This window comes from Plecotus auritus (genome assembly GCF_963455305.1).
Source record: "Plecotus auritus genome assembly, chromosome: 15".
Taxonomy (NCBI): Eukaryota; Metazoa; Chordata; class Mammalia; order Chiroptera; family Vespertilionidae; genus Plecotus; species Plecotus auritus.
In genome coordinates, this window is record NC_137781.1 from 5,243,432 (window position 1) to 5,264,085 (window position 20,654).

At 45.1% G+C, this 20,654-nt stretch overlaps 2 protein-coding genes across 5 annotated transcripts in view; one reads left to right on the plus strand and one right to left on the minus strand.

Annotated features, from left to right (window-relative positions):
• LRRC28 (leucine rich repeat containing 28) overlaps positions 1 to 10,047 on the minus strand; it is a 42,678-nt gene extending 32,631 nt beyond the window's left edge. The window contains exons 1-5 of one of the 2 annotated variants that reach the window (XM_080651634.1): positions 10,028 to 10,047; positions 7,429 to 7,656; positions 4,623 to 4,663; positions 1,411 to 1,448; positions 641 to 778 (exon numbers count right to left, since the gene is read on the minus strand). In XM_080651634.1, coding sequence (XP_080507760.1) covers positions 641 to 778; positions 1,411 to 1,448; positions 4,623 to 4,663; positions 7,429 to 7,596 — 385 coding nt within the window. In that variant the 5' untranslated portion in view covers positions 7,597 to 7,656; positions 10,028 to 10,047. Of the gene's footprint in view, positions 1 to 640; positions 779 to 1,410; positions 1,449 to 4,622; positions 4,664 to 7,428; positions 7,657 to 9,495; positions 9,695 to 10,027 lie in introns of those variants that run through there. The other variant, XM_080651633.1, reaches the window with a different exon arrangement.
• The window catches only part of TTC23 (tetratricopeptide repeat domain 23), a 29,111-nt gene continuing 18,256 nt past the window's right edge, over positions 9,800 to 20,654 (plus strand). For 2 of the 3 annotated variants that reach the window (XM_080651632.1, XM_080651630.1), the window contains exons 1-6: positions 9,800 to 10,061; positions 11,068 to 11,267; positions 11,815 to 11,938; positions 12,673 to 12,823; positions 13,480 to 13,605; positions 18,140 to 18,317. In XM_080651632.1, the coding sequence (XP_080507758.1) occupies positions 11,088 to 11,267; positions 11,815 to 11,938; positions 12,673 to 12,823; positions 13,480 to 13,605; positions 18,140 to 18,317 (759 nt within the window). In that variant the 5' untranslated portion in view covers positions 9,800 to 10,061; positions 11,068 to 11,087. Of the gene's footprint in view, positions 10,062 to 11,067; positions 11,268 to 11,814; positions 11,939 to 12,672; positions 12,824 to 13,479; positions 13,606 to 18,139; positions 18,330 to 20,654 lie in introns of all 3 variants that reach the window. The other variant, XM_080651631.1, reaches the window with a different exon arrangement.

Below are 20,654 nucleotides of genomic sequence, written 5' to 3' on the forward strand. Positions count from 1 at the left end.
GCAGCAGGCTGATTTTTAGGCTGATGACTGTGTACGGCCTGCGAAGGATGTTATAAATACCCAAATGGCCCTTGGCAGAAAAACGGTTCCCCACCCCTGGTCTATAGGTACATCACAATCTACTAGAATGTTCAGTAGACCACACTGACCATTAATCCTAGGTCAAACTTAAATTGTGCTGCTAAATTCTTGTATGGCTTCTTATTAAATCACAGTTAATGTACATCCGGTATCTCACTAGAGAATGAGAAAACACTGTACACATCTGCAAAAATGATCGCACCGTGCAAATTTCACCTAAATTCTCTGATGGGAAATTCAGAGCTGAACTTCAGAAGTGAAGTAGCTTTCTGTAAAAGTATTTCACCAGAGCAGTGATCTGAAGACCAATGCTCAATTGTGGTAAGTGCAGCTCAAAAACATAAATGCCCCTTCTTATGTTTGCATCTGGGAAAAGACTGTCACATTCCTCCTCTCCCCCCCACACCCCACACACACTTCTTAGCTTCATAGTCAAACAAATGAGCAACCAAATACTTACAAATCTTTCCAAAGCCCACCGCCTCGACACACAGTGAGACACAGGAATGAAAACAGACTTGTAAGAGAAAAGAGACCGCGGGCCCCCGACTACGATTACCTGGAGGTAGGAATTGCAGGTGGTTGTTAGCTAATCGGAGATGACGCAACGCTCTCAGACGGCCAATTTCTGGGCAAACAATTTCTAAGGCATTGTCACTAAGATCCAAACACTGGAGTTTTATAAGGGATCCAATGGCTTCAAAGAGAAAAGGAGGGGAAAGGCTAAATCCATTTGACCCAAGCGTTATGTCAGATCTTTAATGCAAGAACTCCACGGTAAAATATTTTCATATTTAGTATCACCATCTCACAATGTACTACTAGAGTGGCTCCCAAAATAATAAAAACATACATAAAACTAAATTATATGGAGGTGATAAGACTTATACCTCTATATTAAATATGACTTTAAAGAAAGCACATATCCACATTTTTAAAACAATGTAAAATATTGCTTGAATAAAAAAAATAATTCATGAAACAGTATATAAGGATGTTTTCAATCTAACCGAAATTCTTAACTGGATTTACTGAATTCAGAACTTATCATTTTGTTATTTACCCAACAACAATATATCTAAAAATAATTTATCTAATCATTACAACCATTTTGGACTCTATTAATGTCATGTAGTCGTAATTCTTAACTGGATTTACTAATTGGGGGAAGAATCTTGGAAACGAATAAATTAAAGATGCTTCATAATTAAAATTCACTAATATACCAACCACAATAGGTTTAGAGACACTATCTGTCCTACTGTTATAATAAAGGAAAGCTTCAACTATAGTGTCTCCTATCTAAAAGTTGGGAGTGTGCTCACTTACCTTCTGGAACCACAACTATGTTATTTGAATGAAGGTACCTGGGGAAATACCAAAAAAAGAAAAAGAAAAAAAGCTGTTGTCATTCAGAACTTCTGCTACAGACTGGGTTTGTAAAATGCTCACTTAGAAATATATCAAATATAAAGGGCCCAGACTTGCTTTAACACCCTATTCTAAGTGCATAACACAAAATACATGGTCACCACAGATAACTAGTAATACTTTGAAATAGTTTATGCTGGGATTGCAAACATTAAAACTATGTATTGATTTAACTGATATTTTATTTTTTTAATATGTATTTTTATTTTCTCTTTAGGGCTTTCTTTGTATTTTTGACATTTTCTGTAATAAGCAGGGATTTTTATCTTTTTTTTTCCTTTTTAATCCTCACCCGAGGATATTTTTCCACTGATTTTTAGAGAGAGTGGAAGAGAGGGGGAGAGACAGAGAGAAATATCAGTGTGAGAGAAACATATCGATTGGTTGACTCCTGCACGAGTCCTTGACCGGAATCGAACCCAGGACCCTTTGGTCCACAAGGCTGACGCTCTATCCACTGAGCAAAACCAGCTAGGGCTTTAAGTGCTATTTTAAAATAAAAGATACACAAAAGAAAAACTAGAGGTATTTTTTCAACTTCATAAAACAAACTAGTTTCCTACTTTGTTTTAAATATTCAGATTCTCAGAGATACAGTTATCGTGTAAAGAAGAGTCAGCACTTATTGTGTACAGGAAAATGCAATTTTTCGTTCGTAAAGGATAGCTTCACAAAATAATCAAAACAGAGGTATTTCCAGTCAGCAAGCATGCTTACTGATAACCAAGAATTCTGGAGAGATTAAATACTCATCATTTACAGTATCTGTAGAAATACTCAACTGTCAAAGTACAGAATTTATTTTACAGCAAAATGAATTTCATAAACAAGGACCAAATTCTTTTCTTAAAACAGAAAAAAAGTTCACCAAGACTGACAAATCCAGGCGAAGTGTCTGTAGCACCCTCTGGTGGAGATTCTATGCAATCAGAAGCAGCCCACTAACAGAGTAAAACAGTAAGGACCACGGGAGATCACACAGTAGTAATTTTTAAAATAAATTTCTATCATTGATTTTGAGACAAGAAAACTAGACTTTTAAAAACTTTATTTTCCAACCTATCCTTTTATTTATTGTACCCACTAACCAATCTTCATAAAATCTTTAAAAATAGAATTTCAAAATATTCTTCTCCATTTTAAAGTCTAATATCAAGTGTGACACAGAATAAGGAAGATAGAAAATTAATAAATTTAAGAAAATTATTTTATGCTGGACTAAATTAATTTTGAAATAGGTATTTAACCTGCTGGGTCTAACACAATTTAAATAATTACACCATTCCATGATACATTTTATTCCTTGTTTTGTGTACATAAAATGATTACAGATTTTATTTTTTCTTAAAAGTATATTTGTACTGATTTCAGAGAGGAAGGAGAGAGAGCTAGAAACATCAATGATGAGAGAGAAACATTGATCGGCTGCCTCCTGCACGCCCCCTACTGGGGATCCAGCCCGCATCATTGATGTTTCCATCTCTCTCTCCCTCTCCCTTCCTCTGAAATCAATAAAAACATATTTTTTTAAAAAAAGAATCATTGCTGTTACAGTAGATCAGAGAGCAGGCTCTGCGCCTTTAGAGCCATGTGATCAGAATGACTTAACCCAGGGGTGGGCAAACTTTTTGACTCGAGGGCCACAATGGGTTCTTAAACTGGACCGGAGGGCCGGAACAAAAGCATGGATGGAGTGTTTGTGTGAACTAATATAAATTCAAAGTAAAGGAGCGGAGGGGAGAGCAAGAGAACCGGATAGAACAGCCGGATCCGGCCCGCGGGCCGTAGTTTGCCCAAGGCTGATAACCTCTTGCTTTCTCAGTCTATAGAAGCAGATGGTAATAGCACCAGTTAGAACATAGAGATATTGTAAGAAATAAATGAATCAACATATGCAAAGCTCTCTGAATGGAGTTGAATGAATGCTATTGTTATTGTCGTGGTAATTATTATTGAATCATGAGTCATTGGTAATTATAAGCTTAGCAGTTTAAAGTCCAGAGAAGTTGAAATGGTGTTTTTGATGGGACTAAGTGTTCATCATGTTCATAACACAGGAACTCTCATTCACTGCTGGTGGGAACGCAGGCTAGCACAGCCACTTTGGAAAATGGTGTGGCAGGGTGTTTGTTTTTTTAAAATAAAAGTTAAGTATAGACTTTACTTAATAGTAACATGCCAACGTTAATTTGTTTTGTTCTGACACACGTATCATGGAATTGGGAGACGTCAACAATGGGAGAAACTGGCTGAAAGGTATACGGGGCCCAGCCGGCGTGGCTCAGTGGTTGGGCATCAACCTATGGACCAAGAGGGCACCAGTTCAGTTCTTGGTCAGGGCACATGCCTGGGTTGTGGGCTCCATGCCCGGTGGGGGGCGTACAGGAGGAAGCCGCTTGATGATTTTTCTCCCTCATTTCTATCGCTCTACCCATCTCCCTTTCTCTCTCAAAATCAATAAAAACATGTTGTTGTTTTTTTAAAAAATATATTTTATTGGTATTTTACAGAGAGGAAGGGATAGGGACAGAGAGCTAGAAACATCGATGAGAGAGAAACATCGATCAGCTGCCTCCTGCACACCTCCCACTGGGGATGTGCCCGCAACCAATGTACATGCCCTTGACCGGAATCGAACCCGGGACCCTTCAGTCCGCAGGCCGATGCTCTATCCACTGAGCCAAACCACTTTCGGCATGTTGTTGTTTTTTTAAATAAAATAAAAGCATGGAGGATGCAGGTAAGGAGGCTTTTACCATACATTTTCAATCTTCTACAGTGTTTCACTGTTTATATCAAGTATCACACGGGGTAGTAACAATAATAAATGTTGCCAATTACATGGACTATCCAGAATGATTCTGTGACAAAGATGCTGCACCCAGAGAAACTGTACTTTTCAGCACCTTCACCACCCTGAAGTGAGATATTGAAAACACAAGTTTAAATGGTTAAAATACTTTCAAAGACTTTTGGGCTGAGCAGAGCCACAGGTCTACCATGCTCATGATACTAAAAAACTGATACATGAAAATTATATTTCCTACTGTTTCAAAGAACTTAAAATTATTTTCATCCCTGTTTTTCAAAAATTGAATAAACACACTCACAGTTCCACCAGGTTTGGAAGCTTCTGAGCAAGGTTTTCTGGCTGAAAATGAAAAACTCAGAATTAAATTTTATTTCTTGAAAAATATATAAATATCTCTAAATAGCTTAAGCACAGACCATTATCTTTTTGAGAGCCCTGATCAGGGCGCATGCGTGAGTCAAGGTATCTCTCTCACATTGATGTTTCTCTCCCTCTCTCTTCCCCGCCCTCCATCCCTTCCACTCTCTCTGAAAAAAATCAATGGAAAAAATATTCTCCGGTGAGGATTAGCAACCACTAGACCAAAAACAAAAAGATGACACTGTTAATGTCATACTGGGATTCTGATCTATTCAAACACTTATCCCAAGCTGCTTCCATCATCTGTCCCCGCCCTTTTTATGATTACCAAATAGCGCAGCATGTGAGCGTTTTTCCGAAGGCAGTGAAGCATTTACTGAGAACCCGCTTTTGATAAAACCACCTTTAGTTTTCAAATGCCAGGAGCTGTGACTCTGTCCCTCGTGTTCTGATGTCAATGTCTGCCATGAGGTCCTTCCTGACGAGTCTTTTCTCAGGTGTTACTGCTGGATCTGTCCCAATCCCCAAAATGCTTCTATTGGCACCATTATCTTCCCTAATAAGAGGAATATACTCTCCCACGTATTGGCACCCAAACCAAGTATCCTAGAAGAACTAGAGAACCTGTCCCTCTAACAAGGGAAGACTTGTCCAGAAAGCAGGCAATGTTGACTCTAATCTAGTTCTGTCTGCCACAACAGCCACCTCTTACCGGGCTAACTTACAGGACCGGTGGTCCTTCTTTTCTTCCAGATGGCCCCCGGCTCCTGCACGTCCATTCTGATCTTTCCACGACAAACTAGTCGGGGTGTTGTTGTTTTATTTTGTTCTGAGCTCACAAAGCTACGCACACAGTTGAGTACTGAGTGAAGTTCCTGCTGCCAACTGTGCATCGCTGGGTCTTTATTGACAAGTACGTACGTTGGGTTTTTATCTTTAAATAAGCACAGTGACCTCGGAAAATTGCAATTTATTAGAACACTGGGATTTGGGGGGGGGAGGGGGAAACAAAAACCTCCTCTTGTTAAACTCTGCCCCAAAAGCCTGTTAAGTAAGCAGTCTGTTGCCTAGGCTGCGGGTGACACCTACTGGTGTTCTACCATACCATTCTCTGCTTTCTACTGGTACACGTTAGTGATATAGCCAAGGAATGAGGGGAAAGTTATACATTTTAATTCTTACGTTTCCGTAGGGTTTACATAAAGTCAGAGACCTGACAACTATAAATTGATAACTACAAATGCCAGAAGGTGGTGGGCGGGTTCAATTCCCAGTCAGGGTGCGTGCAGGAGGCAACAGATCCATGTTTCTCTCTTCTCTCTCTCTCCCTTCCTCTCCCTGAAAATCAATTTAAAAAACTGTAGTTATTCTTTGGGTTACTAAACTCTGATGCTGGATTATGGATGCCACACAAACTAGTTTATCTTGATCCATAGGGTTTATACTAAAAAAAAAATCTATTTGAAAAACCCAACTATGCACTCACAATAAGATACATAGCAATATGCTAACCGCTATAAGTGAAAGATACGTATCGATTTACTTCTAGAAACAGCAAACACAAGCAAATTTTATAATGCTTTCTGCTCCTTGTAGGTATTTTACATAGATCAAGAAAACTTTTACAGGAAAACAGTCCATATATATGAAGCCAATAAGATATACGTTCAGATAGTTAGTGAAGTCCAATACAGAGAAGGGAATGAAGAATGGATCAATTCACACACAAAAAAAGACATCATAAATGATCTAAAATGAGTAAGAACTCCAATTCATATAAAGCAAACCCATTTAAAACGCAGACCAAATTTCTTAATAGTGAGAATGAAAAATCTGATTTGAACATTCTCTTGAAAATAATTAGTTTGTTAAAATCTTATATGTCATAAAACTTAGGTTATAATGATAACTATGTGCTTATTCCTAGAACATAAAAAGAGTGAATCAGATGTTGCTTTTGGGGCAAAACTTTTTCCAACAAATGGGATGCTAGCCCGATTCAAAATCATTTGACTTTCACAGTGCAATCATAAAAAAGGTGTGTTTTTTTTCAAAACACTCAAAGGGTTACATCAGGCTCCCCAAATGCCCATCTTAATATTTTAATTTTCAAATTATTCTTTTTTAAAAGTCATTCTTGTTGGTCTTTCTCTTCTTTACTTTTTTTAAATATATATTTTTATTGATTTGAGAGAGAAGGGAGATAGAAACATCAATGATGAGAGAGAATCATGGATCGGCTGCCTCCTGCACGCCCCCTACTGGGGATCGAGCCCACAACCCGGGCATGTGTCCTGATGGGGAATCAAACCGTGACCTCCTGGTTCCTAGGTGGAGGCTCAACCATTGAACCACACCAGCTGGACTCTTCTTTGCTTTTCAATTGGTCTATTCAGTATTGTAACATCCAAGAATCATCAAGGAAGCTTAACGCACACTCAGTGAAGAGGGGTTCTGAATGGGGACAGTTTGGTAAGGGGCACGTTTGCGAATAGTATGCTTTCCTCCACAGCTCCTCCTGTCCCCACGTTAATTGCAGGGTCTTGAATAACACATTCTCAGCTCACGAGAACCCTCTGTATGTGGCCTTATAGTACCTGTTTACATAATAAGAGAGGACACCCATGTTCGTCTGACGGTCTTAAGATATGGAAAGGGTACCTTGGTCAGCACGTTTTAAATTATTATTTTTTTTTTATTTTTTTTAAATTTTTTTTTTTAGAGCATGCAACAGAATACTGTACCAAGGTTGTAAGCGAGTTCCTTTTCATATAGAGTCTCTCCAAGAACTGGAGCCCTTCACCTTTCAGTAACTCCAACGGGAAGTGGTCGAGATTCCGATAATTTAAGAACAAGTTCTTGTGCTTCTCCAGCCTTGCCACAGAGATCGTCTTGCAGAGCTCGGACGCCATGGCTGAGCAGATCCCATCAGGCACGCGGCAGCCCTACATCCTGTCAGAATCGGTCCATCGCTAAGGAGGAAAAAGACAAGTGAATAATTAGAACACTGCTGACAACATTGCCAGGTACACCAGTTAGCGTATGGAGCTACTGCGGATATGAAAGAGAGAGTTATACATTGAATCCCCCTATTTTTCTTTCATAAGAACTAAATTTGTCATACACATTTAGAAGGAAATTAAATTAATGAACATTTAATAAAAATACATCCCCTGTTTAGGAAATATTACTACTCAGTAGAAATAGCCCTAATTGAAAAAAAAAAACAGTCTTGAAATTGAGATCAGAATCCCTAAGAGAGACCAGTTTCACAATGGGCAACAAAGAAACAAGTTAAAAATCAAATACGGCAAATCCTCTTTTTTTGTACCCAGCTTAAGGTACTTCAAGAATATTTAAATATGTATATAAAATACTAGAGGCCCGGTGCACGAAATTCGTGCATGGGAGGGGGGTCCCCCTCAGCCCAGCCTGCACCCTCTCTAATCCGGGACCCCTTGGGGGATGTCCGACTGCTGGTTTAGGCCTGATCCTGGACTGCTGGCTCCTAATCGCTCACCTGCCTGCCTGCCTGGTCACCCCTAACTACCACCCGCCCTGCCGGCCTGATCACCCCTCACTGCCTCTGCTTGCTGGCCTGATCACCCCTAACTGCCCCGCCCTACTGGCCTGGTCGCCCCCAAATGTCCCTCCTGCTGGCCTGGTTGCCCCCAACTGCCCCCCCTCGCCGGCCTGGTTGCCCCACGCAGCCTGCTTGTTTAGTTGATTGGTCGTCCTTCACTAACCCCCCTGCCGACCTGGTCGTAGGCAGCCATCTTGTGAGGGTGTGAGGGTTAATTTGCATGTTACCTCTTTATTATATAGGATAGCTACATCAGCCCAGCTGTCGAGGCTTAGTGGTTGAGCTTCGACCTATGAACCAGGAGGTCACGGTTCGATTCCCGGTCAGGGCACATGCCCAGGTTGCAGGCTCCATCCCAGCATGGGGCGTGCAGGAGGCAGCCCATTAATGATTCTCTCTCATCATGGATGTTTCTCTCTCTCTCCCTCTCCCTTCCTCTCTGACATCAATAAAATATATATAAAAATATAAACTTAAAATTTAAAAAATAATGCAAATAGTTTTTCAATGTGCATTCATCAGCCACAGACCTCCTTTACCTGGGTATTTTTTTCTTACACAAATCCCCTTCACTACCTCTTACCTACAGCTAAAAGTAAACGACAAGGGATGTAGGTAATACTTTCAACAATAAAGATTTTATAAAATAGAGAGAGAGATACTGGTATAGCAAATAAAAATAAAAATAAAAAGGAAGCAACAGCCTCAGTATTAACTGCATACAACTGCACCTCTACACGAGTTTTCTTGACAGGTAAACACCACCCCACGTTAGTGTGTGTGGTGGGTTTTTCTGGGTGTTTTTTTTTTTTCTTAAAGAAACAAAACCTTCCATTTTAAGAATATTTCACCCATTTGAGGCAGGGGTGCCTGCCTTCAAGGAAAGGAAGGAGCCCCTAAGACTGACTTCGTTACTTCCTTCAGAAATGCCACTCCGACTTCCTAACACTGCACATTAGAACATGGAAAACGGTACATTAAAAGCATTTGTAAAAGGTTATTTCCTCCCGAAGCCCAGACAGGTGCTTCGCAGACCCAGTACCCGGACCCCCAGGGACTCGGAGGGCCCGGCGGCTGTGGGGATCCGAGGCCCCGGCCGGGCCCGCTGGCCCCGCGGTCCAACCCCCCGCGGCCCGGACGCTGTCGCCGGACCCAGCCTGCGAGGCGGAGGCCGGGACAGAAGGCCTCGCCACTCCAGTCCCCTGAGACTCGGAGGCGCCACACTCACCTGGGCGCCGGCGGAGCGGGCGCTCCCGAGCGCAGGCTGAGCTGGGACAGCAACCGTGGGGCGCCGGGCGGGGCGGGGCGCCGGGAAGGGGGCGGGGCTAGGCGGTGAGGGGCGGGGCAGAGCCCTCCCTACCAAGAACTGGGAAAGCGGGAATGGCGCAGGAGGACGGAATCTCGCGGTAATTGCTCCCTGTTCTCGCGGTTTCACGAAAGGTCGGACGAGACGCTCGTTTTCCAAGCCGTGTGGCCATTGGTCGAGAGCATCGCTTCCGGCATATTGGCCCCGCCCACCTCCGACCCTCGCTTCCGGCTCCGGCTCCGGCTTTGGGCTTGCTGTCCGGAAGGTGTAGCTTCTTGCTTTTGCAGGGTGAAGGTGTGATTTATCCGGCTCCAACCTCAGAGGCCGCCGGTTCGCGCATTCATTCAGGCATTCGTGCACGCACGGAATGTACACGTTGAGGGATTACAACCGTAATTGATACCGAGCGCTTGTTGGGTTCCAGGCGGCGTGCTAAGAGCTGTGCATAGCTTACCTCTTTTAACCCTCACAGCAGTCCCATGGCACAGGTACTGTTACACTCCTTCGACGGATGAAAAACGGAGGCTGGGTGGGTTTCGGCAACATGGCCAAGGTTAGTGAGCAAGCAGTGAGCTTGAGCGCTGGATTTGAAGGGCCCGGCGGTGCGCGCTGATAGGTTCCTGCCAAAGAGGAGGCGGTAACCTGGTCTCTGAAATACCTGTTGTGAGGAAGGACCGCTAGAAAAGACAGTGACAACTTAAGTCATTTAAATATTGAGGCGGTTCCTAGCTTGACTGAATAGGCCGTGAATAAATATTCCTTCAAGACGAAATGTCTATATCAGGGAATAAAGACATCAAAGGAAGAGAGCTTTATATTGGTTAAAAAAAAAAAAAAGAAAAATGAGCCCTTGCTGGTTTGGCTCAGTGGATAGAGCGTCGGCCTGCGGACTGAAGGGTCCCAGGTTCGATTCCCATCAAGGGCATGTACCTTGGTTGTGGGCACATCCCCAGTGGGAGGTGTGCAGGAGGCAGCTGATCGATGTTTCTAACTCTCTATCCCTCTCCCTTCCTCTCTGTGAAAAAGCAATAAAATATATTTAAAAAAAAGAAAAAAGAAAAATCCAAGAATTCTTTGGGAAGTTTTTAAAAAAACATACTAATATTTTAAATACCTTGTTTGGTAACATGGCCACTTTCTTTTTTATTTTTTTAATATATTTTTATTGCTTTCAGAGAGGAAGGGAGAGGGAAAGAGAGAGAGAAACATCAGTGATGAGAGAGAATCATTGATCGGCTGCCTCTTGCACGACCCCAACCTGGGAATGGAGTCCACAACCGTGGCATGTACCCTGATCGGTAATCCAGCCGTGACCTGGTTCATAGGTCAACGCTCAGCCACTGAGCCGTGTAGGCTGGGCGAGAATGCTCCGCTTTTCAAAGAAGTCATGAATATATGTTGAAATCTTCCTGGAGCCTACCCTCGGTTTCTAGGGAAAAAGTCGACATGAAAAAGATCACTTAACACCTCTCCTTTTTTTTATTTAAAAACCAGAGGACAATGTCTATAAAAATATGGAAGAATCACAGGAAACCCACATATCCAAGTACTTAGATGAAATTGTGGCTGCTGTCAGCATCACGCCGAGAAGGAAGTTCGCCAACAAGCTGCCGCAGACGGTCCTCTTCCAGCCTCCCCGAGAGAAACTCCAGCTCTGTGAAGAGAAAGCCAAGTCCTACTCCAGCCGACACGAGGTAAGGAGCCTTCCTGCTCCCTCCCTGTACACGGGTCATTGAGAAGGCCAATAGCTTAGATTATGTTCCCAAGAAAATGTGTATGTATATACACAATGGAATATTATTCAGCCACAAAAAGAAGGAAATTCTGCCCTGGCCAGTGTGGCTAAGTGTTTGAACGTCAACTTATGAACAAGGAGGTCCCTGTTTGATTCTCCGTCAGGGCACGTGCCCGGGTTTCGGGCTCGATCCCCAGCAGGGGGCATGCAGGAGGCAGCTGACTGATGATTATATCTTACTAGAGGCCCGATGCACGAAATTCATGTAAGGGGCTCTCAGTCCTCACAGCCACGGCAGTTTGCCTCAGCCCTCGCAGCCCCGGCTTTGTCCGGAAGGACATCCAGAAGGTCGTTCAGCTGTCCGGTCTAATTAGCATATTACGCTTTTATTATTATAGATTGATGTTTCTATCCCTCTCTCCCTCTTCATTCCTCTCTGCAATCAGTAAAAATATATTTAAAAATAATTTTTTTTAAATGGTAAGCCTGTTTTCTTTTCCTTACAGTATAAGCAGGCGATCCAGGAGCTCGTACGCTGCGTAGCGTTGACCAGGATCTGCTATGGCAGCTGCCATTGGAAACTAGCAGAGGCGTACGTTAATCTGGCTCAAGGCTACCTCCAGCTGAAAGGTGACCTCAGCTCAGACCCAGGAGGCTCAGTTGGTTGGATTCTGCTTTTTTCCCCCCAAATTGGACTACCATGTAACTGCAGGGATTAAATTATCCTGATCATTCTCCTCTGCACGCATTGGGAAACCATCTCCCGTCACAAAGAGTCAATAAGATTTTTTTTTTTTATATGTAATGTATAAAAAAAGAGAAGGAGGATTTGGGCCCTTGGAGTTTTGTTTTTTAGGGTCTTAAAAGTAGGGTTCTTGGGCCCGGCTGGCATGGCTCAGTGGTTGAGCATCGACCTGTGAACCAGGAGGTCACAGTTTGATTCCCGGTCCAGGGCATATGTCCAGGTTGCAGGCTCGATTCCCAGTAGGGGGCGTGCAGGAGGCAGCCAATCCATGATTCTCTCTCATCATGGATGTTTCTATCTCTCTCCCTCTCCCTTCCTCTCTGAAATCAATACAAATATATTTTAGAAAAACAGATAAATAAGAAGACCATTTTCGGGGAGAAATGATCTTATCTCGACTACAGCGGGAGGGCGGGGCGGGAATTTCATCTTCAGTACTAGGTATAAAACACTTTGGTTGCTACAGTTATGGCAGTATTTCTTGCTGCCCCAGTACCTCTCCCCTTGATAGTGAGTAGGTCAAGGAGACCTCATTGGATTCCCTGACCATAAGTGACTAACTATATTCTTGCCCACTGAGATGATAGAGAAATTGAGACTTCCTCTTCTTTGTCGCCAGGACTGTCCCTGCAGGCCAAACACCATGCAGAGAAAGCCAAAGAAATCCTCACCAACTCCATCGTGCCTCCCTATGACGACAACACGGATGTGTTCAGGTGTTCCATCGAGCTATTTCATACCCTGGGGAGAGCCCTGCTCTCCCTTCAAAAGTATCCTTTTGGTCCTTTTTGGTGTGGCTCCGTGGGTAGAGCGTTGGCCTGCAGTCTGAAGGGTCTCGGGTTGGATTCTGGTCAAGGCCATGTACCTCAGTTGCAGGCTAGATCCCCGGCCACAGTTGGAGCTTGTGCGGGAGGCAACCAGTCAATGTGTCTCTCTCACATCAATGTTTCTCTCTGTCTCTCCCCCTCCCTTTCACTCTCTCTAAAAAAAAAAAAAAAAAAAAAAAAAATCAATGGAAAATATCCTGGGGTGAGGATTAACAACAATATAAAAGTATCCTTTGGCCTCTGCTTACAAAGAGACATACTGTTCATGTTCCTTATATTTAACTAGAGGCCCAGTGCACGAAATTCGTGCACAGGTAGGGTCCCTAGCGGCTGCCGGCCGGGATCTCCCTTCCCCCGACTGCCTGCCACCACCACCGCCAGCCGGGGCCTCCCTTCCTGCGGTTGGCTGGCCTGCCCCGCCCCCCGGTCAATCTCCCGGTGGAGGGGACAATTTGCATATTAGGCTTTTATTATATAAGATTCTCAAAGCTGACAGATGAGCCGGGAAGGGTGATGGGAAGTGTAGAGAGCCCAGGATGTCCAGGAACTCGGGTCCCAGAATCTAGAACCAAGGGTCTTGTTTCCTGAACGTGGCTCAGATTTAAGGAGGCCGCAGAGAACTTGGCAAAAGCAGAGAGGCTTTCAAAGGAGCTGCTGCGTTGTGGAAGGATCGTGAAGGAAGAGTGGGTAGAAATCCAAGCTCAAATCAAACTGTCATTCGCGCGGTAAGTTTCCAATGCAGGACTTTTCGTAAGCATGACAGCTGGCAGTTCTTTGCCGGAAGATTCTGTCTCCAGGCAGGAAGTTTCTTGTTTTTTAAATCTGCCTTTATTGATGTCAGAGAGGAAGGGAGAGGGAGTGAGAGAGAGAGAAACATCAATGATGAGATTCATGGATCTGCCTCCTGCACGCTCCCTCCAGTTTTCAGTATCTATAATTTAGTATATAAATTACCCTTTAAGCCAATGATTATTCACGTGATCTGTGTTTTAGTTTGAAGATATATGAGATTTTTTTTCAGGGTGTTTGGGGTACTATTCCTGTCTAATTTTATGGTATTATAGACAGAAACGTATTTGTATGGTATGGACCCCGCAATTTTTTACTGAAGCTTCCTTTGGGATCTAGTCCAGGGCCAAGTTTCTGGAAGGTTCCCAGGAAGCTATGTGTCGTGTTTAAGGTTGCAATACGTCTGCCTTAGGGTGATTCAAATTTATATTTTTGTTTATCCTTTGCGACTTTGACATATTAGTTTTGAAGATAAGCGCACTTGAATTTTGACGCACAATTATTGGGCTGTTTAGCGCTGTCCATGGTTCTGCCAGTCATTGTTTTATGTAGTCCGATATGTTCTGTTGGGTGGGAGGTTAAAACAACAGCATATCTTCTTTATTATTTTTATTTTTATTTATTGCCTTGAGAGAGAGAGAGATATTGATGAATTTCAGAGGGAAGGTGGGTGCATGGGGAGAGACTATCGGGGAATTTATATGCATAACCCATGGACACAGACAGTAGTTCGGTAAAGGTCTGGGAGGGGCGGGGCCAGGATGGATGAGGAGGTCAGTGGAGGAAAAAAGGGGGGACATCTGTAATACTTTCAACAATAAAGGTAAATTGGAAACACTAAAATAAAAAATAATAAAAAAAATAAGTTGATGGTTACCTCTGGCAAGAAGGTCGAGTAGATAAAATTGTGATATGTTCATCCAAAGAAAATGATCCGAGTGTTCCTATGGCTAACGTCATGAGTCACTCTCACAAGCAGTGTTTGTGAAAGAAACCAGGCCCCCAAAGAACTCATCATACGGTCTGATCCCATGGATGTAACAGGAGATGGTAGTGGTTGCAAAAGGCTACTAGTCCGGAATTGCTCCCTGCCCGGAAGCAGGCATTCTATCGTGCACTGTAAGACAGGACATATGCAAATCAGAGGCCCCGGATCTGATGTTTGTTGCCATCTGTTGAGATCTGACTAATGTCATTTGTGCTTAATATTGAACAACATTGCTACAAAGTCAAGCAAATGCCTTCCTTCCTCCACCGAGAATCCGGCACCTCCTCCCGGGGTGCTTTCCAGACTCGCAGTACCAAATCTCGCCAGCAGATGGCGGGCCTCGCACGCGTCTGTCCTGAATTCCTAACAAATGAGTCCCCTTTCTCAGCTGTCCTACAGTTACCTTGTATTCAGGGGAGTTGTTTTAAACTTCTCTACTTCTTTTTCCATCCTGAATCTTCACCTTGACCCAGTTACTGGAACTCGCATGTTTCAACTGATGGTTCCCATTCAATCACTCGGCTTTGTTTCCTGGCTGAAGTGTGAATGTTTTGCCCAAACGGATCTGCTCTAGGAAGCAATGAGGCTTTTCCCTGGCCGGCTCGCGTCGCTCAGTGGTTAGAGTGTTGGCCCGTGCACCGAAGGGTCATGGGTTCCATTCCCACCAAGGGCCGTACCTTGATGGTTGCAGGTTTGATCCCCGTGCGGGAGGCAGCCAGCCAATCAATGTGTCTCTCTCACATCGGTGTTGCTCTCTGTGTCTCTGTGTTCTCCCCTCCCCCTGCTCTCCCACTCTCTCTCAAAATCAACAGAAAAAATATCCCCAGGTGCAGATAAAACAAACGAAAAGGAAGCAAGGCGGCTTTGGTTTTGTGCATTTCTGTAGTTACAGTCACAGCCACCAGGGCCAGGTCTTGGAGGTGGAAGGCCGGGATAATCCCTCAGGCGGCTCTCACGGGGTTTGTGTTTCTCTTAAAAGGGTATCTTTTAGGTGCATCCACCTCCTCCATCTGCCTGGCCTTTTATGGTGCCCATCGGGCCAGGCCAGCTCTTTCCTCCTCGGGCAGGCAGATGAGTGCTGCGGAGTGACTCATGCTCTCAGCCTCCCATCCCTCACGGGGCCTGCAGCTCCGTCCCTCGTACCTGTCCGCCTCTGTCCCAGCACCATTCCATCCCGTCATGCTTACTCACTTTGGAGAGGGAATCCAGCCATGTGTCCCGATTCCCGCGGGTTTTTTGTTGTTGTTGTGTGTGTTTTGTTAATCCTCACCCCAGGATATTTTTTCCATTGATGTTCAGAGAGAGCGGAAGGGAGGGGGAGAGACAAAATGGATTGAATGATCCATTCTCACGAACATGAGAGTAAAACTTGTAAATTGCCTCCACACTTTGCCTGCTGTTTCCCTGACCCCTCTTCCGCATGTCTCTTTGGGCACACGCACAACGTTATCTCTGAGGTGTGTGCCCAGTGTGGGACTGCGGTATGAGAGCCTGGCCGGCGTGGCTCCATGGTTTGAGCGGCGACCTATGAACCAGGAGGTCACGGTTCGATTCCCAGTCAGGGCACATGACCGGGTTGCGGGCTCCATCCCCAGTGTGGGGCGTGCAGGAGGCAGCCAGTCGATGATTCTCTCTCATCAATGATTCTCTCTCCCTCTTCATTCCTCTCTGAAATCAATAAAAAAAAAAAAAAATACAGTATGAGAGATGTTTTCTGAGCAGAGGGGTTCCCAGTTCTGGGGAGGCACAGTAAGCGTTCACAGAGGCACCCCACTCAGTCTAGGACGTCAGACCAGAGCCAGGACTAAGACGAGCAGGCCCGGTGCCCAGGACACGCACGCCATTTAAGGAGCCTTGGAAACTAGAGGCCGATTCTCGCCTCCCTTGGCACATGCTTCATCCTTTATGAGCATGAGAGGAAGAAGGTGATTTTTTTTTTTTTCCTTTACTCGAATATCTGTGGTATTGTCTGAGTTCCCGAGGTTCAATTCGGTGGAAAGAATCTGCAGTCATTTTGAAACTATGCGACTTGCTCTAGATTCTAGACCAGAGGTTGGCAAACTTTCTCTGTAAAGTAGGGGTGGGGACTTTTTTTTCTGCCATGGGCCATTTGGATAGTTATAACATCATCCGAGGGCCGTACAAAGTCATCAGCTTAAACATTAGCCTGCTCTATTTGGTCAAGCATTTAATTAACTCACCCCTAATGCCTTGGCAGGGCCAGACCAAATCATTTCAGGGCCTTATATGGACATTCCCCACCCCTGCTGTAAAGGCCCAGGCAGTAAGTATTTTATGCTTCCTCGGCCATATGCAAAAGCAGCCGTGGACAATATGTAAACAAGTGGGCGTGGCTATGTGCCAGTAAAACTTTATGTATAAAAACAGTACATTTGACCTAAAGGCCATAGTTTGCTGACTTCTGTGTTCAGTTATGTAATCCTTATGTAACCTTATTCTTTGGCTAAGTGATATGTTACCAACCCCATGTTTCAAAGCCTCTTTCTGTCACCAGAGATGCTAGCAGGTTTTCTCTTCAGAAATAAAATACGATGCTTTCAAAGTCCAATTATTATGTTCTAAGCTTCTTTTTTAAAATATTTTGATTGATTTCAGAGAGGAACGAAGAGGGAGAGAGAGAGAAACATCAGTGATGAGCGAAAATCATGGATCGGCTGCCTCCTGCACGCCCCCCCAACCCCCCCACTGGGGATCGAGCCCACAATCTGGGTGTGTGCCCTGACCAGGAATTGAAATGGCAGCTCCCAACCCACTGAGCCACACCTGCCAGGGTTAAATATCTCTTTATGCATTTGTGTGCATATAGATTAGATACAAAGTTTTTGTATAGCATGCAAAGTTATTTTTGTAACTTGCTTTTTCGCTTAGAATATGTAGTGGATGTGCTTCCATATGGATAAATATGGATCGGCATTACCTTTAATGGCTAAGTGGCATTCCGCGGTGTATGGCTGTACTTACTGTAACCTGCTTGGACAATTGCCTGTTGGTGCAATTTTAAGTGCTTTGTTCTTTTCCACTATTACACAGAATGCTTAGGTAAGCATTCTTACTTGGAGATCTTGTCTTGCCAGAGTACCTCTTCAAGATAAATTACTATTGGGCGCCCCCCCAGGCCAGCGTGGCTCAGTGGTTGAGCGTCAACCTATGAACCAGGAGGTCACGGTCCGATTTCCAGTCAAGCCATATGCCTGGGTTGAGGGTTCGATCCCCAGCGGGGGGGGGCGTGCAGGAGACAGCCGATCCATGATTCTCATCATTGATGTCTCTATCTCTCTCTCCCTCTCCCTTCCTCTCTGAAACCCATTAAAAAATACATATTTTTTTAAAAAGTCATAGCTGGCTAGGAAACGAACCTGGACAACAGGCGTGGGAGAGCCAAATCCTCACCACCCAGACCACCTGTATTTCCAGCATTTTCCATTGTAATTATTCTGAAAACCGTCACTTGGGTGTTTTAGGATGTATCAAGGTCGGAGGAAATCCGAAGAAGCTCTGCCCCACTACCAAGAGGCTTTAGAACACATGGAGAGCAGCAAAGGGGAAAAGAGTCTCGAATGTGTGCCGGTGCTGAGGGAGCTGGCGGGCGCAGAGCGAGCCCTGAGGCTCCACGACGCGTCTATCAACCACTTCCTCCAGGTGAGCTGCAGCGTGCTGGCTGCCGGAGCTGTTCCAGACCCAACGCTTTTCTTTTTAATACATTTGTATTGGTTTCAGAGCGGGAGGGAGAGAGAGAAACATCCATGATGAGAGCGAATCACGGATCGGCTGCCTCCTGCACGCCCCCTACTGGGGATCGAGCCCACAACCCCGGGCACGTGCCCTGACCGGGAATCAAACCCAGGACCCTTCAGTCTGTGGGCCGACGCTCTAACCCAGCCGTGGGCAAACTACGGCCCGCAGGCCGGATCCAGCCCGTTCGGCTGTTCTATCCGGCCCGCGGAGCCGAAAGAGCGGAGGGTTCTCTTGCTCTCCCCTCCGCTCCTTTACTTTGAATTTATATTAGTTCACACAAACACTCCATCCATGCTTTTGTTCCGGCCCTCTGGTCCAGTTTAAGACCCCATGGTGGCCCTCGAGTCAAAAAGTTTGCCCACCCCTGCTCTAACCTCTGAGCAAACCAGCCAGGGCACACTAGTGGGGTTTGACCAGTGACTTTTCTTGTTGTTTATTCTTGAGGTTCATAAAGGTTAGAGAATTGCAATAAAAACTTGCCGATTCTTGTTCAAGAGGTCCCTTGGTGAAGTCAAAATAGCATTGGATTTGGAATGGGGAGATCTGACCTGGAGCTCGGATGCTTCTGTTTGATGAAAGAAGTCACTTAACCCCTCAAGCAAAGGAAAGGAAAGGGAAAAAGACCCTCACCCACTTCACAGAACTGCTCCCGGGTTCAAGGCGGACAGCGCTTTGTGCACCGGTGGGCGTGTTCCCAGCACAAGCTCCTTTTATTTATGTGTCAGCAGCCGTCATTAGATGTTTATCAAGGCCCCCCTTTTCTCTAGGGGCGTCCCCTAAGACGGAAAGGTCCAGTGTGGCCGCAGCTCTCGGAGGGAGCTCGTGCCTCCGAGCCATTTATTAGCTGCACACAAAGCAAAGGGGTTTATTACTTCCCGTCTTGTTCCTCACTCCGCATTCCTTCGCGGTGACCAGCACTCAGCGAGGAAAGACCTTTTGTTTTCTGCAGAATGTAGGAGAGTCCCCAAGTCTTTCCGCAACGAGCCCATGCAAGTGGAGAAAAGTAGAGCCAGCCCCACTGAGCCACCGCTGGTGGAATCGAACCCTGACCTCCTGGTTCATAGGTCAGCGCTCGGCCACTGAGCCACGCGGGTGGCCGCCTATCGGTATTTCCGAGAGGATGCACGGGAAACGGCGGACAGCAGGGAGCTATCCGGAATCAGACCGGGGGTGGGGAGAAGAGAGCATGGCTCACGGAGAGCAGGGAGCGGGCATTAAAGTTGTTTATTCTTTCCTACTACTTAGGGGTTTTTTTGTTTTGTTTTTGTTTTAATGTATTTTATTGATTTTTTTACAGAGAGGAAGGGAGAGGGATAGAGAGTCAGAAACATCGATGAGAGAGAAACATCGATCAGCTGCCTCCTGCACACCTCCTACTGGGGACGTGCCCGCAACCAAGGTACATGCCCTTGACCGGAATCGAACCCGGGACCCTTCAGTCCGCAGGCCGACGCTCTATCCACGGAGCCAAACCAGTTAGGGCAGTGGTCGGCAAACCGTGGCTCGCGAGCCACATGCGGCTCCTTGGCCCCTTGAGTGTGGCTCTTCCACAAAATACCACGGCCTGCGCAAGTCTATTTTGAACAAGTGGCGTTAGAAGAAGTTTAAGTTTAAAAAATGTGGCTCTCCAAAGAAATTTCAGTCGTTGTACTGTTGATATTTGGCTCTGTTGACTAATGAGTTTGCCGACCACTGAGTTAGGGCACCACTTAGGGTTTTTATTTTTTTTATTTTTTATTTTTTTAAAATATATTTTATTGATGTTTTTACAGAGAGGAAGGGAGAGGGACAGAGAGCTAGAAACATCGATGAGAGAGAAACATCGATCAGCTGCCTCCTGCACACCTCCCACTGGGGATGTGCCCGCAACCAAGGTACATGCCCTTGACCGGAATAGAACCCGGGACCCTTCAGTCCGCTGGCCGACGCTCTATCCACTGAGCCAAACCGGTTTCGGCCCACTTAGGGTTTTTAAAGTGACAGGCAGGTATTAGCGTTCCTATCGAGAAGCTTCGTTAAGTGTTAAGAGAACGCCTACCTGCAACCAAAACTGGACGAAAATGCAAGCCCCCGGCACATCTGTTTTGGTGCTGACCCTTAGCGGGGTGGGGGGCAGGGCCTTTTCAAGCCAGCCCTTTGGAGGAGCTAAAATTGACCCCTGGAGAGCTGCCACGGAGCACTCTCTGACTATTAAAAGAAACTGGCTCAGGCCGGGGCCCTGAGAACTCGGTTTTCTGCGGC